Below are 24,464 nucleotides of genomic sequence, written 5' to 3'. Positions count from 1 at the left end.
TGCATTGGAAGAATGCGACGCGCTACTTTACTCAATGGAATGCGTTGGCAAAACACTAAAATGATACAAATAGCTCTATTTTCACTGCTTAGACATGTCTGTGCTAAATTCCCACGTTGTTCACAAGATGATACGGGAAAGAATACTTCAATCCCCGAATTACGTGTCAGCTTCATTGTGAGATTTTAAAAAGAGACCACCGAGAAATTAAAGCATACGGAGTTCGTCGATTAGACATGGAAAATCCACTGCTGCTTCGAGAAAGGAACTTCCTAAGCGTTACTGAATCGTCAGTAAAACACAAAACGGATAAGAATATGCATCGAGTGCACCGAGAAGGAGATAGGAAAGGAATCTGTGCGACTGCTATAACCACTGTGAAGGGGAGCTGTGTGTTTGGCCTTGTTTCGAAATACACTGACGCAAAAAAGTCGCAACACCAAAACATTATTAATGGGGGCTATTGAAATTTCGGAAATAAATGTGTCTAGGGAATACAGTTACGTGATTTATATCGCAACATCATAGGTTAATGTAAGCCCGAGATAAGCCACTGTAAATGTGAACTTCTGATAAGTAATAACCGTTATAACAGTCAGAATGTTGAATGCAAGCATATAAAAGTTCATGCATTGAGCTGTACAGGTGTCGAATGTCATTTCGCAGAATGGAGATCCATGGTGTTGCACTTGGTCGCTCAATACAAGGACTGTTAATGCAGTTTATGGATGACAATGGTGACGCACCATGAGGTCCCTTATGCGCTGTATTGGACACCAGTCTCGTGATGGAGTACGACAGGGCTTCCCAACATTTCCAGCTGGAGAACCCCTTCTTCAGTCGAAAATCCATGGCGGACCCCTAGTCAGTCAAGAGTACAGTAACTTTAAATTTCAGAACGGAACCCATGGGAACTGAAAGCTTCTTAATGCAAGCGCCATGTTCCGAATGATCCCCCCCCCCCCTCCCTCCCGAAGAATCAATAGTCTTTGGTTTAGAGATGAATGATAACAACTTGAAATTAACGATCCAATTATGAGATTTTCTGCAATGGTATGAGCTTTGCTTGTTTTTGCCACTCGATAACTATCCAAGAAAGAAGCTTTTAATGAATTTTCATTAATTGTTTTTGCAAGAGTTTTCATGCAATGCTGAGAATCAGCTAGTTCAGCACTCTTCCTTTTAAATAAATCGATGCCTTTAGCCTGGAAGCCCGGGTGAGTACCTTCAAAATGACGGCGCAATTTAACTGGAACCATTGAACTGTTCGGAAGGACAGGCGCACAAATTACACACTGAATTTTACCCCCCTTTGTCTCCATAAAGCCCATTTCTAAATAGCTTTCGTGGTACTTACGCTCCTTGGTTATCCCACTTCCATAGGATATTGCAACCTATGGAGTACTTCCAGCGTTTTCACATAATAAATCCGGCTGTGGAGCTTCTTGTGATTGTTCTTCCTTTCGTGGTCCTCCCTCCTCATTCATTTCAACTGGAAACTCCTTGTTGTGAAGGCGATGGAGAAACTACACCCTTATACAACGATCCTGACTTCAGCCACTGATCCATGTTACAAGTAAAGAAACTGGTGTCCGCCCCCGGAAGCTGAGTGGTATTCTCGCTTCGCGCGTCGGGCGACTAGGTCGTGCTCTTAGTTCCGCCTCTACCGTAGCGCAGCGTGTTTTCCTCCTGTCAGTTTAGTGCCGTGTGGTCTCCGTGCGCGTCGCATCGCTGGTTGTCGGCTGGTGTTTGGTGTTCGTGCGGCCCTTCCTGTCGCGGCGTCGTCTCTCGCCGTGATGTCCACCATGGTTCCCACGAAAGTTCCGCGTACAGGTACAGTCAGTTTTACCTTTGACAAATCCACGCGTCACGTCCAGCCCGGTTCTTTGGAGATACATGACTGGTTAGTCGATACAGTTAAGGTCACTACTGATCAGGTGCATACCGCATATTTCGACAGCGAATTATATGTGTTTTTTGTTAAGTTTCTTGACCCGCTCCAGGTTGATAGGCTACTTTCTCGTCATGGTTCTCAGGTACCCTTTACGCACCGTGATGGTTCCACTAGTATGGTTCTCTTGGCAAATGCAGAAGTGATATATAAGAATGTTCGGGTATTTAACCTTCCGCCCGAGGTTGACGACTCTTTTCTGAAGTCCGTTTTGCTTCCTTATGGGGACGTACGCCATATTCGAAAGGAACGCTGGTCTGCTCAGCACCGCTTACAGGTATATAGTGGTATTCGGTCGGTGGAAATGGTGGTTAAAAAACCTATTCCTTCTCACCTACAGGTATGTGTTTATAGGGTCCATATCACGTACAGTGGCCAGGAAGGAACATGTTATTATTGTAATGAAACTGGTCATTTCCGTACTAATTGTCCGCGGCGTGTGGTGGTATTAAAACCTACATACGAACAGCGTAAAAAATTGACTTTAGCTGATCTTCTCCCGCAAGGATCTCGGACTGAATCGCTCACTGTTACTGAGGGACGCAGTGATCCGTTGCCCGACAACGGCCGTGATTTTCCCCCGTTGTCCTTGAGTAGGGATGTTGCTGCCCTAAATTCCGATGTTCCCGCGCTGATTTCTCACAACAAGCGTCGGCGAACACAGGATGATGCGGCTGATGAATCTTCCTTATTGGCTCGCCCTTCCGATGGGCCTCCGGTAAAGGACTCTCTTTCTCAGTCGGAAATCGTTGATGAGGAAGCCACAGGTGCTATCACGCCTTTGCAGAAGCTCCCTGACACCTTATCTGACGTTGTTCCTGCTACCGCGAAAGCCTCTTCGGAGACGCCCGTGACGGAACCTGCTTCTGGTTGCCACGTGTCTTCTCCGGTGCTCTCTGACACTTCTCCTATTGACTCTGTTTCGCATCCCCCTTCTGGAATTTCTGTCGCCCCCTCTGGGTCACAGCCTCCTCCCATCAAACAACTGGTTGATTCTCCAGAGCCAGTGGATCCCGTTGTTATTCACCAACTGTCCCACCGTGAACCCATGTCTGCGGACGAGTGGGATGTAGAGGCCTCTCTCTCGCAATCTGACACGGAATGTCTACATGATGCTCCTACGCAGCCGAACGCTGCAGCGTCGGCACCGCGGAGCCGCAGTCGAATCCGTAAACAGCCACGGAGAGCCGCGTCACGGCCGAAGAAAAAGCAGTGGGAAGGTGAGGGTTCTGTTTCGTAGTTTTTCTCTCTGTGGTTCAGCGCTTGTTTCTGGTATGATTACTTGTATGCTGCTCCGTCAGCTGACGGCTCTCTACCGATCTTTCTTTTTCTTTCTAGGTTGAAGTTCCATGCAAGCATATACATTTCTTACTCTGAATATTAACAGAATATGTTCTGAGCTTCGGCTCGCCGCTTTGCGACAGTTTATCTATCAGTCTGGGGCAGATGTTGTTTTTTTACAGGAAGTCCTATTCGACCAGTTTTCCATTCCTGGGTTCTCGACGTTTTTTAATGTCGCTTCCGAACTTTCTACGGGCACTGCCTTGTTTTATAGAGAAGGCATTCCGTTGATGAATTTCGAAGTACTCGACAGTGGAAGGGGGATCGGGTGCACGTTTTATGATCTCAGTTTACTCCTTCTTTATGCCCCTTCTGGTTCGGGTTGTACTACCGCACGCTCGAGTTTCTATAAAGAAGAAGTCATTTACCTGCTTCGTAAATCCCCGACAAAGATAATTTTAGGTGGGGACTTCAATTGTGTTCTACGGCCGGTAGATCAGTCTCCTAATTTTAATTTCAGTAAAGAACTCGACGACCTTGTGCGCTCCTTGCACCTGCGTGACGTGTGGGTTTCTCGCTATCCTACACTTGTGCGACATACCTACTTTACTCCCACGTCTAGCAGTCGCCTCGATCGCTTTTACCTTTCTAACTCCTTGTGTGGGCAACTTCTGGCTGTTGATGTGATACCAGCCTGTTTTACTGATCATTGCGCTGTAGCCGTTACGTTTAATTACGAGCGACAACCGGTAAAATTGTTTCGTCCTCCTTGGATGCTCAATATCGCGTATTTGCAAGATACCTCCCTTGGTATCGTCCTGGAGGACATTTGGACTCGTTGTTCTCGTACTATGGACCGGTACCCGTCTATCGTGGCATGGTGGACACTGTATGCAAAACCACACATCCGTAGGGCTCTCATGCGTTTTGGGGCTGCGAAGGTGGCAGAAGATCGACGAACGCAAGAATTTTACTATTCTGTCTTACGTCAACTGTACGATAGTGCTACGCATGCTCCCCTACGGGTTACTGATATACAGCGCATCAAAGCCAAATTGCTGCAGCTCAAACGCATTCAAATGGAGGGCCTGCGGACGAGGTCTCAACCACGTTCCCTTCTACAAGAGGAACTGACGTCACTCTACCATCTAGTCCGTTTACGGTCGCGCCGGAAACGTGGGTGCCTTGCCTCCCTCACAACCGCTGACGGCCGCGTGTTCACCTCTCACCGTGACATTTCTGACTTCGTTTACACCTATTTTACTGATCTGTACGATACTCATGTCCCGGCGGAAACCTCTCTTGACGACTTTACCTCCTTGCTGCCTCGCGTCGTCACTCCTCAATTAAACGACGCCTTTCTGCGTCCCTTTCAGAAGGATGACATATATGATGTTGTTGCAGGATCGCAGTCCCGCAAGTCGCCTGGATTAGATGGTATTCCTAAGGAGTTCTATGTTCAATTTTGGCCGCTCATTGGTGACACCTTAACGTCAATGGTAAATGAAGTGATTCGGGGAGTCTCACTTCCTGCTCCTTTTCAGGAAGGCAGAATGGTCCTCCTCCCGAAATCCACAGGTCGACCTGCAATTGATTCCCTCCGTCCTATTACTCTCCTTAACTTTGATTATAAACTTGTCGCTCGAGCAATTAATATCCGTCTCTCTAAGCTGCTCGATACCATTATTGCCGCCCACCAAAGCTGTGTGCCTGGACGCACGATACTGACTTCCGTTCTCGAATGTCGCGATGTAATCTCGGTGGCGGCTGCCGCTAATATCCCAGGGGCTTTGCTTTTTCTTGATTTCCAAAAAGCGTTCGATCGCGTCAGCCATGATTTTTTATCGAGAGTGCTCACCGCTGTCGGCTTTAATAATGATGCTCGACAAGTCTTAACTAATCTTTTTACCGGTATCAGTGTCTCGGTGATTGTGAACGGTCACCCCACCCCCCGGATATCGATCAGACGGGGGTTACCCCAGGGAAGCCCCTTATCCATGTCACTTTTTGTTCTATCCTTAGAGCCCTTACTTCGCCATCTCACCATGCACTTACGTGGCTGGAATATATTGGGGGAAATTTTTGCAGTCCGTGCATACGCCGATGACGTCATGGTTTTAGTACGACATGCCGAGGATATACCGCGGCTTAAGGATACCTTGGATTCATTTTGTGGTCTTGCTGGTGCTCGCATTAATGATCGCAAATGCACGTTCCTGCCGTTGAGAGGCTTTGATCATGTCGTCATTCCTTGGGCGACGGCTGTCGATCGCCATAAGACCTTGGGGATCATAGTGGATCGTAATCCGATCAAAATGGCGGCACTAAATTGGCGTGAGGTTACGAGTCGTGTTCACGGGGCGATCCTTGAACATGACCGCCGTTCCCTTAGCCTCCTTCACAAGGCACGGGTTTTAGAGATCTATGTCTTCAGTAAAATATACTACGTTGCGCAGGTCTTCCCGCTTCCCGCGATGATGGCCTGCAGGCTGAAACAGCTGTCTAGTCGATTTCTGTGGCGCCGCCATGTCTTCCGTGTCCGGTATGAAGTTGTGGCCAGGCCTCGGAAGCTTGGAGGATTGGGTCTTTCAGATATCAAAATGAAGACGTCCATCTTATTTGCCCGCCGCAATGTTTTAACCTGTACGCGGGCTCCGCATTCAGTCACCTCTCGTTTACTTTCCCGCCTCCGGCCGGCCAGTCTGACCCCTCCTGTTGATGTTGGACGGATTAATCCTAAATTGCGGCACATTCGTGAATACTTTGTACTTGTCGGTATTCTGGGTGCTGATATACTTTCTATGACGCATATTACTACCAACATGTTACAAATCCGTTGGGGTACAGCATGTTTCCCTTCTTCTGTTGAACTTGCTTCCCCGTCAACGTCATGGAAAACGGTCTGGTCTCATCTTAGTCTTCCCATTTTACCGATGGAGATTGTTTCAACGTGGTATAAGGTCATGTACCATCTGATACCTACTGGTGATCGTCTTTTTCGTATTGGCCTTCGTCCGACTGATCAGTGTGAGGAATGTCATCAAACTGACACCTTACTTCACAGGCTAGTTGCTTGCGGACGGGATCATTGGCTCTGGGTCCGCCGTCAATTAGCTTTTCTTACTAGAGGGCCTGAAACCGCATTCCCAGACGACATCTTCTTACATCCGGACATCTCTTATTTTCCTCAGACGAAAACGAACACGATTGTCTGGCTCTTGGGTTACTATGTCCATTACGTCATTGAAGGCGGTAATGACCCAGATCCCCGCGTTTTTCACCATTATTTGTCAACTGCGCATTGGAAATGGCAGCGGTTACCACAATACCGAACGCTTTTTGCGAATATGCTTTTTCTTGTGTTTAACCGTCAAGGGGTTGGTTAAGTTCCCCTGTGATTCCTGTTTCTTCCCTGAGCTCGAGTCCCCTCCCTTGTTGTATTTTTTCGTAATTTTTTTTTCTCTCTCTTTTGCATGTATATATATACACCCAAAATTCATACGGGTGGGGTAACGGGTTGGTCTTCCCCTTCAGAAGAAATGTTTTATTTGTGTTTCACCTAATTTGTTGATTTTCTTTTTGCAGCTAATATTACATGATGATTTGACTATGGTTGTCTGAATTCTCGTGAAATATACCAAGTCAATCTGATAATAAAAATAAAAAAAAAAGTGGTGAGCGCGACAGACTGTCAATCCAAAGGGCCCGGGTTCGATTCCGGGCTGGGTCGGAGATTTTCTCCGCTCAGGGACTGGGTGTTGTGTTGTCCTAATCCTTATCATTTCATCCCCATCGACGCGCAAGTCACCGAAGTGACGTCAAATCGAAAGACTAGCACCAGGCGAGCGGTCTACCCGACGGGAGGCCCTCATCACATGCTATTATTATTATTAACTAGTCAAAAATCGACTTACGAAATAGGTAGTGTACTGACAAAGCAAGTTTAACATTTAATGATTCCTGGGGCCGCATACGTGCAAGCGAGCGCTGTGATTGGTCGACAAAGCTCGCTCCGCGCATGGGTAAAAGGTTTCAGTGCATCTAGCGCTGTGAGCCGGCGCACAAACGACGCCCGTATTCTTGCGAAACAGTAGATCAGAGAAGGCGCATTCTTCGGCACTAAACTGTGTATGCGTTCTCACTTAGGAACCGCAGAGGCGACTTGGGAATACGACCTGAAGTAAAAGTACACATGTTTTTCACACGAAAAAAATAGTGATGAATTTGATTTTCACATTTTTATTCAATAATTTTACTCATTATTTTACACGATTTCGTGAAAGATGGCCGCGGACCACCTGGTTTAGGTTCACTACGTCTAGTACGCAGACAGTTTGGTTACAGGCACCCGATTCTCCTCTTTCTAACCAAGACATGGCCATCACGTGCACCGAGGCAGAGCCAGCTTTCAGCAGAAATCACAACATGCCTTCACCCGGTCCTCAAATTAGCTCTGTAATGACACCACTGAAGTAGCAAATGGCGGTGGCTTGGGGTCAGTGGAATGCACGCTACACGGCGCCTGGCTCGGAGCAGGCATTGAAATAGCCGATTTGTAACAGTTCGTTGTGTCACATTGCTGCTGTAGGTGCAGTGCAACGTACCAGAGCCATACGCCACACACGATGGTCTGCTCCCTCAGTTGTGCCCCATGGGTGCCCGGAGCCCGGTGTTCTTGCGATCGTATGCTCTCGTGACCACCGCTGGCAGAAATCATGTACAGTGGCTGCATTCTTGTCAAGTGGTTCTGCAGTGCCGTAGAAGGAACATCCAGCTTCTTGGAGCACTATTACACGATCTCGTTCAAACTCAATGAAGTGCTGATACCGGCGTCTCTGTAGCCAAAAAGGCATTCTTGAGTAACATCAACTCATCACGGCCAATCTCTGAGGTAACTAACGCTCACGACAGCTACAACGTGTATTTAAAGCAAACCAGATTTGCAGCCTCATGGTAGCGCTTCTAGTGCCACCCTTAGTCCACTGGCGCGAAATTTGAATAGACGTCATCTTTCAGATGTAGAACACACCTGCCAACTTTCGTCTGTGTCACACAGCTGCTTCTTGGTGCTGCGATTTTTTACCGTCGGTGTATATCACACAAGCATAAAATTTCCGATTTGTGCTTCTTTGTAATGTTATCTAGTTTCAGAAAATTCCAAAATGAAGAATATCCAAACCACACTTTATTTTAAAAACAAATAGGTGAGAATGAATGCTGAGGAGTCTGTGATGGTAACTCAGCGCAGCAGACACCGCAGTACTCAGCGCATATTGTACCCACAACGGCACGGAGCGGCTCAACGACACACGAATGTGTGCAGTGAAGCACACTGTTACAGCGCAATCATCTCTGAAAGGGTTAATCCATCCCTAAGAATCGTCTTCATTCACTCATTTTCAATCGCAGGGAGCTCATAAGCATAATAGCTTACCTCTGGTAACCTATGTTCTCAGTATGTCGAACATTCCTTCCTTCCATGCCCCTACTATACTTATCACATACCAATGCATTTTGCAGTTTTTTCACCAGATTTTTTCTTCCAACATCAACACCACCCACCATCCAAGAATGTTTCAAACCGATAGATCTCTTTCCAATAATCTTAAACTACTGGCCATTAACATTGCTACACCAAGAAGAAATGCAGATGATAAACGGGTATGCATTGGACAAATATATTATACTAGAACTGACAAGTGATTACATTTTCACGCAATTTGGGTGCATAGATATTGAGAAATCAGTACCCAGAATAACCACCACTGGCTGTAATAACGGCCTTTATACTCCTGGGCATTGAGTCAAACAGAGCTTGGATGGCATGCACAGGTACAGCTGCCCATGCAGCTTCAACACGATACCACAGTTCACCAAGAGTAGTGACTGGCTTATTGTGACGAGCCAGTTGCTCGGCCACCATTCACCAGACGTTTTTAACTGGTGAGAGATCTGGAGAATGTGCTGGCTAGGGCAGCACTCGAAAATTATCTCTATCCAGAAAGGCCCACACAGGACCTGCAACATGCGGTCGTGCATTATCCTGCAGAAATGTACGGATTCGCAGGGAAGAGTAGAGCCACTGGCCGTAACACATCTGAAATGTAACTTCCACTTTTCAAAGTGCCGTCAATGCGAACAAGAGGTGACCGAGACGTGTAATCAATGGCACGCCATACCACCACGCCGGCTGATATACCAGTATGGCGATGACGAATACACGCTTCCAATGTGCGTTCACCGCGGTTTCGGCAAACACGAATGCGACCATCATGATGCTGTAAACAGAACCTAGATTCTTCCGAAAAAATGACGTTTTGCACCCAGGTTCTTCGTTGAGTACACCATAGCAGGCGCTCCTGTCTGTGATGCAGCATCAAGGGTAACCGCAGCCATGGTCTCCGGGCTGCTAGTCAATGCTGCTGCAAACGTCGTCGAACTGTTCGTGCAGATGGTTGTTGTCTTGCAGACGTCCCCATCTGTTGACTCAGGGATCGAGATGTGGCTACACGATCCGTTATAGCCACGAGGATAAGATGCCTGTCATCTCGACTGCTAGTGATACAAGGCCGGTTGGATCCAGCACGGCGTTCCATATTACCCTCCTGAACCCACCGATTTCATATTCTGCTAACAGTCATTGGATCTCAGCCAACGCGAGCGGCAATGTCGCGACACGATAAACCGCAATCGCGGTAGGGTACAATCCGACCTTTATCAAAGTCGGAAACGTGATGGTACGCATTTCTCCTCCTCACACGAGGCATTACAACAACGTTTCACCAGGCAACGCCGGTCAAATGCTGTTTGTGTATGAGAAATCGGTTGGAAACTTTCCTCATGTCACCACGCTGTAGATGTCGCCACCGGCGCCAACCTTGTGTGAATGGTCTGAAAAGGTAATCATTTGCATATCACAGCATCTTCTTTCTGTCGGTTAAATTTTGCGTCTGTAGCACGTCATCTTCGTGATGTAGCAGTTTTAGTGGCCAGTAGTGTATTTTAAAACTTATATCGCCATTTTTCAAAATGCTTTGTCTTGCTGAGCAGAAGAGTATTTAAGACACATTAGATTTCTGGCGTGCATTAGCGCAAATTCCATTTATTCAACTGCTATTTTGATAACGTGTTCAATGCTGGATGTATTCTAAGAAATTTCATTCCTTTTCCTTCCAGCTACCAACAACCAAGAAGATACCGAAGCACAACCTGATCCTAGAAAGAGGAAGAAACGGACAGTTTGCCTCAAGTGTCTGTTGGGGAAGAAACTTGGTGGCTACGGCGGAGGAGGTGGCGGTTGCGGTGGTGGCGGCTGCGGAGGCGGCGGGGGTGGTTTTGTCCCGGTCCCTGTGGCCGTACCTGTTCCCGTTTATTCTGGGGGCGGCGGCGGCGGCTGCGGCCATCCAGGCTGCGGCGGCGGAGGCGGATATGTGCCCAGCGGAGGCGGCGGCTGTGGATACGGCGGCTGCGGGGGCGGCGGCGGCAATTACAAGCAGATCAGTCAGCCAGTGGAAGTGAAGGTCCCTGTCAAAATTACTGTCGTGCCAAGCGGCGGCGGCGGCGGCGGCGGCGGCTGCCCGACCGGAGGCTGTTATCAGCCGCCTCCTCCCCCTCCGTCCCCTCGCTACCCGCCCAGCGGGGGCGGTTGTCCGACGGGAGGCTGCTTCCAGCCTGCGCCGCCGCCAGTTCACTACCCGCCCTCTGGCTGCGGAGGTGGCGGCTGCAACCCGCAGCCCCAGGTCTGTTCCACCTGCGGAGGCGGCGGGGGCGGAGGAAGCCACTCGTACAGCCAGGCCTCCAGCCAAGCGTCCAGCTCCAGCTACAGCTCCGGCTGGTAAGTCGTCCATCTGTTACTGGCTTTTATCCACAGACCCTTCCCATTTACAACTATATTTTAATCTACAGTTTCCCACAAGAAATAAATGGTAGTTTCGCTACAGTCTTATAGAGCATGAAGAAACTTTCATTATAAGTTCAGAGCAAGCTAAGGAAAGTAGCCAGCCCAACTGCCCGAGCGGTTCTAGGCGCTACAGTCTGGAACAGCGCGACCGCTACGGTCGCAGGTTCCAATCCTGCCTCGGCCATGGATGTGTGTGATGTCCTTAGTTTAGTTAAGTTTAAGTAGTTCTAAGTTCTAGGGGACTGATGACCTCAGAGGTTAAGTCCCATAGTGCTCAGAGCCATTTGAACCATTAAGGGAAGTCGAATCGAGAAAAATTTTCCAGGCAACCATAGTTCTAAAATGCACCGACTTACAGTTCCGGACATAAAGTGACGGCCAATCAAGGACGAGGGCGTGGCAGTGCGTGCGAGTAAACTAACACGCCGCAGCTAGCATCTGATATGCTAAGGAGTGCAGTAAATAACTAAATAAGCCTAATAAAACGGTTCCTGCTAAACACTCAACTCTACGCAAACTTTAAATTCGTATCTGCGGTTACTTACGCTAGGGGAGAATATTCTGCAATGTTTGCTGGGTACAGCTTAACTGTCACACTAACTACGCTGAAAATACGGTTATGTACAGCATCCACAGCATACCACAGCAGCAGTTTAATCGGACAAACCTGTTGCCTTAGTAGACAAACTTCTGTTTGCTCATTGTTGATTAGTTGTTGTTTTATCGCTGAACACTTGGAAGCTGCAAGTGGTCTACCAAAAAAGAGACTGCCAACAGTCCTCTTCTGGAGTATTGCTGCCGGGTATGGGATTCTTACCAGATGGGACTGACCGACTACATACAAAATGTTCAATGAGCGGTACCTCGTTTTGTATTATTGCCTAATAGGGGAGAGGGTGCCAAGAACATGATACACGAGTTATGCTGGCATTCACTAAATGAAGGCGTTTTTCGTTGCGGATAGAGCTTTTCACGAAATTTCAATCATCTGCTTTCTCTTCCTAATACGAAATTATTTTGTTGATGTCCACATATGTTGGAAGAAACGATAACTGTGATAAAATAAGAGAATCAGAGCCCGCACGTAAAGATTTAAATGTTCGTTTTTCCCTCGTGTTACTGGAGAGTGAAACGGTACCGATATTGCTTCAAGGTGGTTCGATAAACCCTCTGACAAACACTTAAGTGTGAGTTGCAGAGCAGCGCGGGATTAGCCGAGCACTGTTGGGCGCTGCAGTCATGGATGTGCGGCTGGTACCGGCGGAGGTTCGAGTCCTCCCTCGGGCATGGGTGTGTGTGTTTATCCTTAGGATAATTTAGGTTAACTAGTGTGTAAGCTTAGGGACAGATGACCTTAGCAGTTAAGTCCCATAAGATTCCACACACATTTGATTTTTGAGTTGTAGAGCAGTCATGTAGGTCGTAGTTCCACAAAGATGCGTTGCAGTTGTTTGCAACATTTTACTCGATTCGACGTGCAGTCTGGTTTCCAGGCGTTATTATTGTTCTTCTCCATCTTGTGGACGAGACATTTACACCTAAGGCGCTTGATATACAAGCCACATACCACAATAATAAAAACTGTACATCATATCCCGTGAGCCACATGAGTTCATTTTCTCCACAGGTGAGAGTAATGGGAGCGGAAGTCAAGGGAACAGTAAAGACAATCTCCTGCCAAGGAGGACATAAGGCTGCGTTGCACCTTGACTGTTGAATTTCTAAGAAGCAGACAGAGAAGTGATAGAAAATATCCGGCCAGGAATACAAGTACAAAATGAGATTTTCACTCTGCAGCGGAGTGTGCGCTGATATGAAACTTCCTGGCAGATTAAAACTGTGTGCCCGACCGAGACTCGAACGCCGGACCTTTGCCTTTCACGGGCAAGTGCTCTACCATCTGAGCTACCGAAGCACGACTCACGGCCGGTACTCACAGCTTTACTTCTGCCAGTATCCGTCTCCAACCTTCCAAACTTTACAGAAGCTCTCCTGCGAAACATGCAGAACTAGCACTCCTGAAAGAAAGGATATTGCGGAGACATGGCTTAGCCACAGCCTGGGGGATGTTTCCAGAATGAGATTTTCACTCTGCAGCGGAGCGTGCGCTGATATGAAACTTCCTGGCAGATTAAAACTGTGTGCCCGACCGAGACTCGAACGCCGGACCTTTGCCTTTCACGGGCAAGTGCTCTACCATCTGAGCTACCGAAGCACGACTCACGCCCGGTACTCACAGCTTTACTTCTGCCAGTATCCGTCTCCTACCTTCCAAACTTTACAGAAGCTCTCCTGCGAAACATGCAGAACTAGCACTCCTGAAAGAAAGGATATTGCGGAGAGTAGCAATAAGAAGAGTTTGCTAAGAAGAAGGTTTACAAATAACGATGGCTCGGTAGAATGACAGAATTTTTCAATCGGGAAAGCAAAACCATGCAAGAACAGAGCAGTAATGGTGAGATCAAACGTAAGAATTTTTTAACGAACACTGACATTTAACGTCTGCTGTTACCAATCATAATTTAGAAAAAGTTTCCGAAATAGTAGGTATGGAGCACTTCATTGTGTTGAAATGCGGACTTTTCGGGGAGTGGAAAAGGGGAAGGTGAAGGTATGCTCTCTACTAGAAAGATCAGGAGGGAACAGCACATTTATGGACAGAGAACATATTACGTACAGATATTGTGAGACGGTTATCTTCGTGGCATGCTGTAGATATATCCAACGGAACGAAGTCATGAAAAGAGCTAATGAGAAAGGAAAGGTTTCGTACTGCAAGGCTGTCGATATGTGAGGCGAAGAGTTTCGAGAAGCTTTTAGGGATGGAATGTGGTACGTGTAAGAATATTGGATATGAGCACCACAATTTGTACCCCGTAATTATGTCTGACCTGTTAGACTTTTACATGATTAGTTGGCTTATGGATGAAGCTGCTTTCATCAGTCTGAATATAAGGACGCCAGTCCCCCATTAATATCTATGTCTTTCTTACAGGCTGATAATTATTGAACTATATTAAATAAAATAGTCGTAACTTCTGAACGATTTGCGTTAGGACGCTCAAACTTCACGGTTGGCATCAGAGCATGATGGGAATTAGTATGCGCGTGCATGATTTGGTTCAGCAACGAAGCCCACATTCATTAGGATGGCATCAAAAAATGGCTCTGAGGACTATGCGACTTAACTTCTGAGGTCATCAGTCGCCTAGAACTTAGAACTAATTAAACCTAACTAACCTATGGACATCACACACATCCATGCCCGAGGTTGGATGGGTTCGTCAATAAGCAAAACTGGATCATTTTGGGGACTAAGAATGCGCATTTCGCGATCGAGAAATCTCTTCGCCCTCAACAGGTGAATGTGTCGTGTGCAATCTCCAGTCACGGAATAATCGGTGCGATATTGCTTGATGGCACGGTGGCTACCGAACGGTACGTGAAAGTTTTGGAAGATGATTTCATCGCCATTATCCAAAGTGAGCATGATTTCGACAAGATGTGGTTCATGTAGGATGGAGCTCGACCCCATCGAAGCAGGAGAGTGTTTGATGTCCTAGAGGAGTACCTTGGGGACTGCGTTTTGGCTCTGGGGTAGCCAGAGGCCACTGGTATGGGCTCCTCTGCCCGCCATGTTCCCCGGATCTGAATAGAAGTTGTACAGCAGTAACCCCAAAACCACGCCTAAGCTGAAAACAGCCATTCAGGACATTATCGACAGTATCGATGTTCTAAGACTTCGGCGTGTCGTGCAGAATTTCGGTGTTCGTCTGCGCCACATCATCGGCAATGATGGCAGGCATATCGAACATGTCATAAGGTAGAACCGAATATCTGTACTGACGTTTACATGTTGAATATAATGTGTGGATGCCGTAGTTTGTAACTGCATTAAATTTTTTTTCATATAGTTCAATCTTTGTCACCCTGTATGTAGGTACATGCATACAGAAAATTGTCTCAGATGGATAACTCGGATCTCCGAGTGATGACTCTCATTCGAAAACGAAGTAAATGCCAACCATTGTCTACGTCATCATACCTTCTTGCTCTTCCTCTTTACAGCAGTAGTCTGCTCAGAGCTGTAACCGCAGCAATTCCTGCAGGTCGGTAAAAAAAGCGTCACCTGCCGCCAATTAAACTAAACGTATTATTAGCGATCGTCTTTCGTAACCTGTTGCTTCATCAGCCTCTTTGCGCCAGCATCCTTCTTGACTTATTCTCTGAAATCCATTTAGTGCTGTTGATCTTCACGGCTCGTCGCGTGTAGTCGAGTACACCTGCTTTGTAACTTACACATCCGCGTACTACCAGATTAACTTTCTGAATATGAAACTCCTGCCCGTCTCCGCTTTTTAGAAAGTGTTGGATTGCCAACAGTTTCGAATTAAGTAGTTAGATTTTTAAATCCCAACCTTTCAAAAATCGTATCCTAGACAATATTCTCTCGAAATATATCGTGACAAACACATACTTACATTCTGAGCTTCTTTACCGTTAATGCAGAACACATTAAAAATCACCTTGTTTTAGTGACGTTGCAAACTGCGTAAAATAATATTATAGCTATAAATTTATTTGTAAATAAATTAACAGAACAATCACATGATGAGTGTCCCCTTTACGAGTAGTTCCAAAAACTCGACTAACTGTAGAAAACGTAAGAAACGAACTGGAATCTGTTAGGAACAGGAATCTATCGTACCATAATTTTTGACCTAAACACATCTTTCACAAGCTGAGTTCCTAACAGCGGGACGTTATTATCAAGGAACAGTGGGGACTTTTGTAGAGATCTGGAACTCTTTGTCTTCTTAGGCAAGGCATTATTCTGCTGGAATAAGGAGCAGTTTCAAGCATCAAGCAACGGGTGAGATTTTCCAGAAGAGAATATATATATATATATATATATATATATATATATATATATATATATATATATATATATATAATTTAATATTAATTAATTTGTTCTATCTCACTTGCATGACATAAATGCTTGCTAAATTTGAAAAGTAAATTGAAGGAAATCGCCTTGTCGACACCATTAATAACAATATATTTATGAATATTTTATTGTATTTACACACTGTTAAGGCCAACGTATCACACCTAATACATACGGTTGCTAACAAGACAAAGCTACACTTGGAAAAGAGAATTATTATTAATTGTAGTTTATCAACGAAATACAAACACCTTTTCATGCTGTAAAGTGCACGTGATTGATTAATGTTGTCCTAGCATTGTTATTAATATAGACAAAAAAGTTAACACACATTCCAAAATGTGTTGTGGTCTTTTGATGCACCTCTTGACGCTAATCTGTCCTGTACAAGACTGTACATATCTACATAACTACTGCAACCTACATGGGTTTGCACCTGACTACTGTTTCTAAGCCTTGGTCTCCCTCTGCAATTCGTCCCACATTCCTGCTTGTAATAAAACGTGCCGAAAATGTTTTTGAGAAGTTTTGGATATGCATCATTCCTAAACACAAGAAAAACAATGTTCAATATACCACGTCTTATTGCGGATATTCTCCACCAAAAAAAAAATTATACGTATGTTGTGCAATCCAGGGTGCTGCTTCTTGATGCTGAGATATGATCGTTTTGATGTTGCTGAATCGCCACGTGAGATTTATGCAATGGATTCAAAAGTTTCAGTACTTCAAGTTCACCATACATTCTATTTCGCGCACTAGATATTCGGTGGCGAACTTACAAAGCCTGACAGCATGCTGTTCATGCAAAATTCGCTCGAAGACTGACTTAAGACTGGCTTCAGAGTGACCTAAAACTGACTTATGGCGGCGTACAAATCGCCTCTATTTATATGATTTCAAATGATTACTATCATTTTTACATACTCAGTTTAGCATATTAACAATTAAAATTGTTATATACATCTTCCCAAATTACATAGAAAATTACATGGAATAACAGTGAATAAATTCACACAAAGACAGGAGAGGATTTGTTTCTATTAAAACTATAAATTACGTGTTTTACCATTGCAAGAAAACCAATCGTTAATTTGCATATATTATTTTATTGACTTAAAGCAAAATCACTTTATTATTTTCAGGTGAATAGAGCGACTAGTTTTATTGAATGAAAAGCCTAGATTCAACTAATTAAATTTTTTCTATAAGCAAAATTTTACATTTCTATGCGGTTGTAATTACAGTTCTATTAACTAACACCAATGAGAACATAAACATATTTGGTTCTGACTGAAAAATCGTTGTGTCATATTTCTGTTAGGAGAATAAATAATTTCTGACATAAAAAATCATAAAAATAGCTGTCTCTCGATGACGTGAAGTGTCAGAAGTTTAATCGTTAATTACCCCCTTAATTATAATAGCAAATTTATTCCTACTATGTGCCTGTAGTTCTTATTGTGTGTAAATTACAATGGTACATTAGTATTTAATCCAATATTTTTCCTTCAAACTATATACTGGTGAGGTCCAATGTAAACAATGTCAAAACAACAGTTTAAATTAATGTCAATTACTAAGTTGCTGCATGAAGAATCTTCAGTGTATCTCAGTATTCGAATCCAGATAAGCAGAAAAGTGTCTCCTTCATTCCATATATCGGTGAGACTCAAGGTAGACAAAGTCAAAGCAATAGTTTAAATTGATGTAAGTTACTAATACTACATATATGCCCTCTTCGGGAGAGTGGAGATGAGACTGGAATGGGATACAGGATTCCAAAAGGGGTTGTGGTATTTTAAGGCCTTACTTCCACTACCAAACTGACGATCTCGATGCCTCAGGATGTATCCTGTCAATCGATTCTTCCTTTTTAGTCAGTTTGTGCCACATATTTTATTTTTCCTCGACTCGATTCAATGTCTCTCATTAGTTTCTTGATCTACCCATCTACTTTTCAACATTCTCCTCTAGCAACACATTTCAGACTCAGGACTCTTCCAGTGTGAACTTCTTAACGTCCTTTTTTCACTTCTATACGAGCGTACACCCCATGCAAGTACCTTCAAAAACCACTTTCTAACGTTTACGTTTGCATTAGGTGTCAACAAATTTCTTTACACCGGAATCGAATTTCGTGCTGTTGCTACTCTGCATTTTATAACTTCTGTACTTCGACAACCGTTAGAAAGAGCAAAAGTTACATAGTACATTTTACATTTCATTTCCAACCATAATTCTGTCAGCATCACCTGATTAAATCTATTTTTTAATTTTATTGGGTGTTTGGCTTACACTTCTATTGAAGATATTATCCATTTCGTTCAAGTGACCAGGCAAGTTCTTTGCTGTCTCTGATAGAAACTGAATCTAACTGGGAAACTGCAAAGTTCTGTTTTTCTCTCCGAAGCCTTGTTCCCATTTCAAACTTCAATGGGTTCTTCTGTACTTCTTGCTCAAAGTGCAGATTGAATAACATCGGCGAGAGGCTACAATCCTGTTTTACCCCCTTCTCCTCTTCCCTTTCATGGCCTTCGGCTCTTATACGAGTCTTCTTCTGTAGTGGTCAATCCAAGGATTGGTTTGCAACAGCTACAATGGCAGCTTGTCTCCATTCTGTGCGTCTTTCAGTTTTTCTCTTCATTTCTTTATAGGTGTTACACCCCACATCTTTCACGATTTGGTCCATGTACCTCAGCCGTGGCATAACCCTTGGTCTTTTTCCCTCAACATGTCCCTCTGTGATTGTGTTCAGGAGTCCTTTATGTCTTAATAGATGGCCTGTAAATTGCACTCTTCTTTTAACAATGAAACTCCAGAAGCTTCTCTTCTCATCTGCTCTTTCCAGAACCACTTCGTTTGTGACCTTGTCGACACATTTATTTTGAGCATGCGTCTATAGCACCACATTTCGAAAGAATTTAGCTTGTGGTCTTCCTCTGTCCCGAGCGTTTATGTTTCACACCCATAGCATGCCACACTCCATACATATGATTTCAAAAATCTTTTCCTGATTTAAAGGCTGATGCTCTTAGATGTTAAGATGTTTTTCTTCTTGTTAAAAGCAGCCTTTGCTTGAGCAGTTCTACTTCTCACTTCTGCCTTGCTCCTTCCATAACTGGTAATATCACGGCCCAGATAAGTAAGTTTATCAACTTGTTCAAACAGTTCATTGCCTACATGAAGTTGGACTTTCACTTGATATTTTCTGTCGCATGCCATTACTTTTGTTTTTGCTTCATTAATTCTCACATTATATTCCTCCCCCACAAGTTTATCCATTCTATTCAGTAGGACTACAAGATCTTCTACACTTTCAACTAGGACAGCTATATCATCGGCATATCTTATCACATCTATTCGTTGGCCATGAATTACTACACCTGTCTGTGAATTTTCCCTTACTTTTTTCAGCGCCTCTTGAATGTTTAGGTTAAAGATAACAGGGGTAATGCGCAACCTTGTCTGACATCTTTCCGTATCTGCACCTCTTCTTGTTTTGTCCGTCCACGGATAACTGCTGTCTCGTTTTTGTAAGGGTTCCATATAATTTTTCTGTCTCTATAGTCTATTCCTACTTTTTTGAGTACCTCAAACATCTTATTCCATTTAACATTATCTAGATTTTACGAGAACACGGGCTGAAAAAACTAATACTCCCTTTTTAAATTTTCCAATTAATTCAAGATCTATTGTTGCAACAGTGTACATGAGTACATGAAATGATTACATTTATAGATCAATAGTACAAGCGGTTCTGAGCTACCACGTATCGAACCATGCTGAAACACCCATGTTAGAATACAGGATGCCAAATCAAGCACCTTTCAGCCGTCCAGTTACCAAACATATTTTATTTGCGTACCAGTTTCGGCGATTTACTACGCCATCTTCAGGCCTCTGACCGACGTGCAGGAAAATTCCACCTTGGTACTGTTGAACACAGGAAATACGGCGTAGCCTCGTACACATGGCGAACACTGTCGTAGGATACGTTATGCGATGCCTTCTCGACCTGTTAACCTATTTTATAAGAGTTGTTGGTTGTCGAGTCGCACGAGTCAGTTCTCGTCCCATCATATCAAATGGTTCCAATGGTCATGAACACTATGGGACTCAACAGCTGAGGTCTTCAGTCCCCTAGAACTTAGAACTACTTAAACCTAACCTAAGGACGTCACACACATCCATGCCCGAGGCAGGATTCGAACCTGCGAGCGTAGTGGTCGCGCGGCCTATCATATCCCACACGCGCTTGATTGGAGAAAATTCTGAACACCCTACCGGCCAGGGACGTTGCTGCGCGTGTTGCAGAGCACGTTGAGTTTCATGGGCAGTGGGAGGGGCGTCCCTTCCAAAACACCAAAGGGGAACGAGAGTTGTAGCTTATCGTACCCCAGACCTTAACGCCTGGGTTGCGGCCAGTGTGTCTAGGACGAATGTACGACACAGCGCTCACCAGGTCTACGTCGTGAGCCCAAACGATCATCACTTGAGTGCAGGCAGAATCTGCTTTCATCGCTGAAGAGGTCGGTGCGCCATTTCAACTTCCAAGTGATCCTCTGATGGTACAGTCGGGCCGTGCACGTCGATGCCGTGACGTGAGTTTAAGACGGGCCAGAGACGTGCCTGCCGGTAGTCCCACTGCTAATAACTGACTCGCAACAGTTCGTGTTGACACATCTGGTCTCAGAAGCCCTCTTATCTGTACTGTGGTAGCTGTACGATCTACCACTATTTCCCTTACTATACAACGATCCTGGAGGGCATATGTGCTGCGTGGACGTCCAGAACCTCAACTATAGTTGTGATAATATTCATGTGACCCTGATAGGATAATCGTTGCACAACTGACGCACCACGTCCAACATGTCCATCCTGCCATTCGGGAGGCCACAATTTGACCTCTTTCAAACATGCTGCATGAGACACGAGTGCATCTCTGTGGTATGGTTGCCTGCTAATTTCACACGTTTGCACCACATTGGGCCTTCTGGCTGTGAGCATTCCTTAATAGAGGGTAGATACAGACGGTGCTCTGATAGCTACACCACTATGCTATATGTTGACCGGCAACGCTGAAACCATTATCAGTACATCTACTGTTCCCCAGGTCGCATATTCCATCATCGGATATAATCGTCGTCGTCTTTCGGGGTGTACTAATTCTTTTTCCGTCTGTGTAACTGCAGTCCAGTTTGTGTACAAGTCATAGGTACTATTGCTAGGTACAGAATTTCAAAGAATGTGTACCATTCGATGTTATCAAAAACTTTCTCTAAAAATAAGAAGAAATGACATTACAAATTTACAATAAATATTAAAATAGTGATATGTCGTTATGTAGGATACCTATTAAAACATTTTTTGCTGAAGTAAAGCAAATGAACACGTCGTATTCAGTACACAGTACATATGCCATATTTGACCAATTCTCCCTCCTCTGGATGTTGATATGTTCTTTTTGAGTAACCAGTGTTGACACTTGCAAAGCACATTCAATTAATTTTCTCTTGCTTTTAATCCCGTCCTTCATCATTTCTGTCTTCCTCAGTGTCTGGTTTTCCTATAATGGTGTGTCCTTTTCAGCCTTACTGTGCATCAGATTTCCGGCAATATCCAACCTGGATAAATATCAATATATGTGTTCGTTATCATTCTCTTCAATTGCAACGTTATTTTAGTTAATGCATTATTCAGCGAAGTAAGAAAAATAAAATGAAAAGAGAAACATGTAGTAACCCTATTTACAACACACCCTTAACTTATGAAAACTAATACATGATATGACAATTATTAAGTAAACATACAAGTCCTAAGAACTAATAAAGTATAGTTGAAACTAAAGTAGACTAAAATGGTATCGAATGTCCGCAGCTCATACATGCACAAAATATCACCAAAGACACTCAACATATAAAACATTATACAACTAAGAAAACATGATTTTGAGAAACTAAAATCTTTTTTCACTTGTTTTGCTCTGATAGAAATTGAATGAGAGATCTACAAACCACTTTATAGCCTCACTTCAGCAAAAAATAAAGATAAATAAACTTCTTTATCCTTAATGAAGCCATGATCATTTGTTCGGAAACCATTTTCTGATAGTTGCTCTTGACACATAGCGGTCATTCTGAGAACAACAAATAATTGACCTAATCGCTTTGCAGATTATATCGAATAAGATACAATTGGAGTTCATGTGAAATATAGCGCAATATGCGAACAAAGAATGGTATCTCCTACAACAGAAATTCTTGCTAAAATATTTGAAGCGTTGTTACCCAAGACCTGACGACGATATTTTCATAAGCAATTTTCTTGTTTGTTTCAGGAGAAAGAAGTAATATTCTGCAGCTGGAGAGCTTCACCATGGACGATGCTTCATATCCGGAAGACTCTAAGAAGCACTGCCTGTTTTCCGAGCAGATACTACTGAACTTAGAGAATCGTTCCAGAAGACTGGAAGTGGACACTGCCAAATTGTTAGTTGATGTAATTCCTCGACAGACCTCCTAACATACACATCAAAAAGTGTTCTCAGAAGAAACCATTCAGCCATTATACAGCATTCGATTAGCAGTGACACTATATTTGATAAATAATAAAATATTTTCTGTGTGAATGACAGGGAGCCAGAGACTAAGGCTTTAGCCGCACTATCAGTGTTGCTTGCGTCTGAGACCTTAACTATGAATTTGTTAATAATCCAATGTAAGATGAAAATTCCATTCTGCTGAGAAAAATGTAAAACGTATCACGTAGCGCACTGCGTACTTTGGAGGCGAATTAGTATAAGAACTGAATAAAAATATTAAAAATGTGTAACAAGTAGTATGATTTCGTTAAAAGTCGATAATGTACTAAATTTCCTATCTACTGCACAGAGCCTTCAAAAGGCGCTTAACATCCGTGAAACGGCTCGTATCTTTGCTTCTTGCATAACTTTATATATAGTCCAGCTCAGCTGATTGGAAAATGGTGAGCAGGTTATGTTGTTTAGAAACCAGAGAATTCAGTGAATACTGTGCCTCTGCATAAGCTCGCACTATGCCATAATATTGTAAACATAATAACCTGCAAAAAAGTGGAGTTAAGTGCTGTAGCTGCGGCTAAGCAAAAAATACAAAAGTTTTCAAAAGTAAAAAGAAATGAGAGCCAGAGGTGTAGTACTATTTTGCTTTTTTTTTGGTAATTACCTCAATTATCAGCATCAAATTAGAAATAGCAAAAAAGAAAAGTTTGTTTCGAAATCAGAATTAGGCCATTCTTTCCTATGTATAGTACTCTGCCAAATAGATGATTCTGGAATGAAAATACCTCTTCTGGCACGTTTAAAGTCGCATCGGCGCTCGAGTTATCAAAGTTAGTGGTGTGCTCTTTGATGGTAGTGACTAACATCTCATCCGGAGGGCGTGCCTACAATGTTAAATTGCGGAGTAACGCGGAAAACAGTAAAAAAGAGCTCGGGCTGGAGCAGAATCATTCAAATATCTACCAACAGCTTGAAGTTGTGAAGCAAAGGATCCGACTAAGTTTCCGAAATACGTGTAGAATTAGCACAAGTCGCCCATGTGACCCTGCATGGGTGACAAAAAATTTGTGAATGAAGTGGTGTGCGCGCACCACTCGGTTATATAGAATCAGTGGAGCAAGAAAAGTCGAGATTTATACGTGACAGAATGGCAGAAAATGGCTATCGTGTTTGGACGTGCCCATGACTACATGGGGAATAAGGCTGCCCGTTTTGGACATATGAATGTGTGTTTTCTAATGTTTCTACATGGAATGCTGCACCCTTCGGAGACATTTAACACGGAGTAGGAACAGTGCTCAAAAAATATTCTAACTGACAGGGACCCGATGGCACCCAGTCAATGACAATCGGTTTGAAATACGACAGGAATTGCTACTGTCAGTGACTGTAGAATGACATCAGCCAGTTTCCGAGAACTGGCTGCAGAAACATTAAGATTCGGATACCTTGCAAACCACCATCACTCACAGCGACACAAGAAGTTGCACATTTTTAGTGGACCAAAGAAAACAGAACCTTCATAGTAGCTTTTTGGAGGCGTGGTCTCAGAAACGAACGATTTTGCTTACTTCCAAATGATTCCAATCGTTTAGTGAAGCGACAACTCAATGAGGAGTTTAACCAGCAGTTCAGATTACCATAAACATGGACCAGGATCTTTATTTCAAGATTTTCGGTAACCATCTTTTGACCTATCTTTTACGAGTACATTTTCATGACGAATCTTCTGCGCACATTCCTCCATTTGAAATGACAATAGCCGTGTTCGCAGGGGTGCAACGCATACATATTCCTCTCAAAAAACGTTTGATCCCTCTTCCTCGCCGGTGTAGGCCAC

The 24,464-nt window shown here is 44.0% G+C and overlaps 1 protein-coding gene across 1 annotated transcript in view; it reads left to right on the top strand.

Annotated features, from left to right (window-relative positions):
- The window catches only part of LOC126280378 (loricrin-like), a 52,324-nt gene extending 29,077 nt beyond the window's left edge, over positions 1–23,247 (top strand). The window contains exons 3-4 of the mRNA XM_049979761.1: positions 10,409–11,066; positions 22,424–23,247. Of these exons, the coding sequence (XP_049835718.1) occupies positions 10,409–11,066; positions 22,424–22,436 (671 nt within the window). The 3' untranslated portion in view covers positions 22,437–23,247. The remainder of the gene's footprint in view (positions 1–10,408; positions 11,067–22,423) is intronic.
- The last annotated feature ends 1,217 nt before the right edge of the window (positions 23,248–24,464 follow it).

The sequence above is a fragment of the Schistocerca gregaria genome, chromosome 1 (assembly GCF_023897955.1).
Source record: "Schistocerca gregaria isolate iqSchGreg1 chromosome 1, iqSchGreg1.2, whole genome shotgun sequence".
In the NCBI taxonomy this organism is placed as follows: Eukaryota; Metazoa; Arthropoda; class Insecta; order Orthoptera; family Acrididae; genus Schistocerca; species Schistocerca gregaria.
This window is presented reverse-complemented; position numbering and strand designations above follow the sequence as displayed.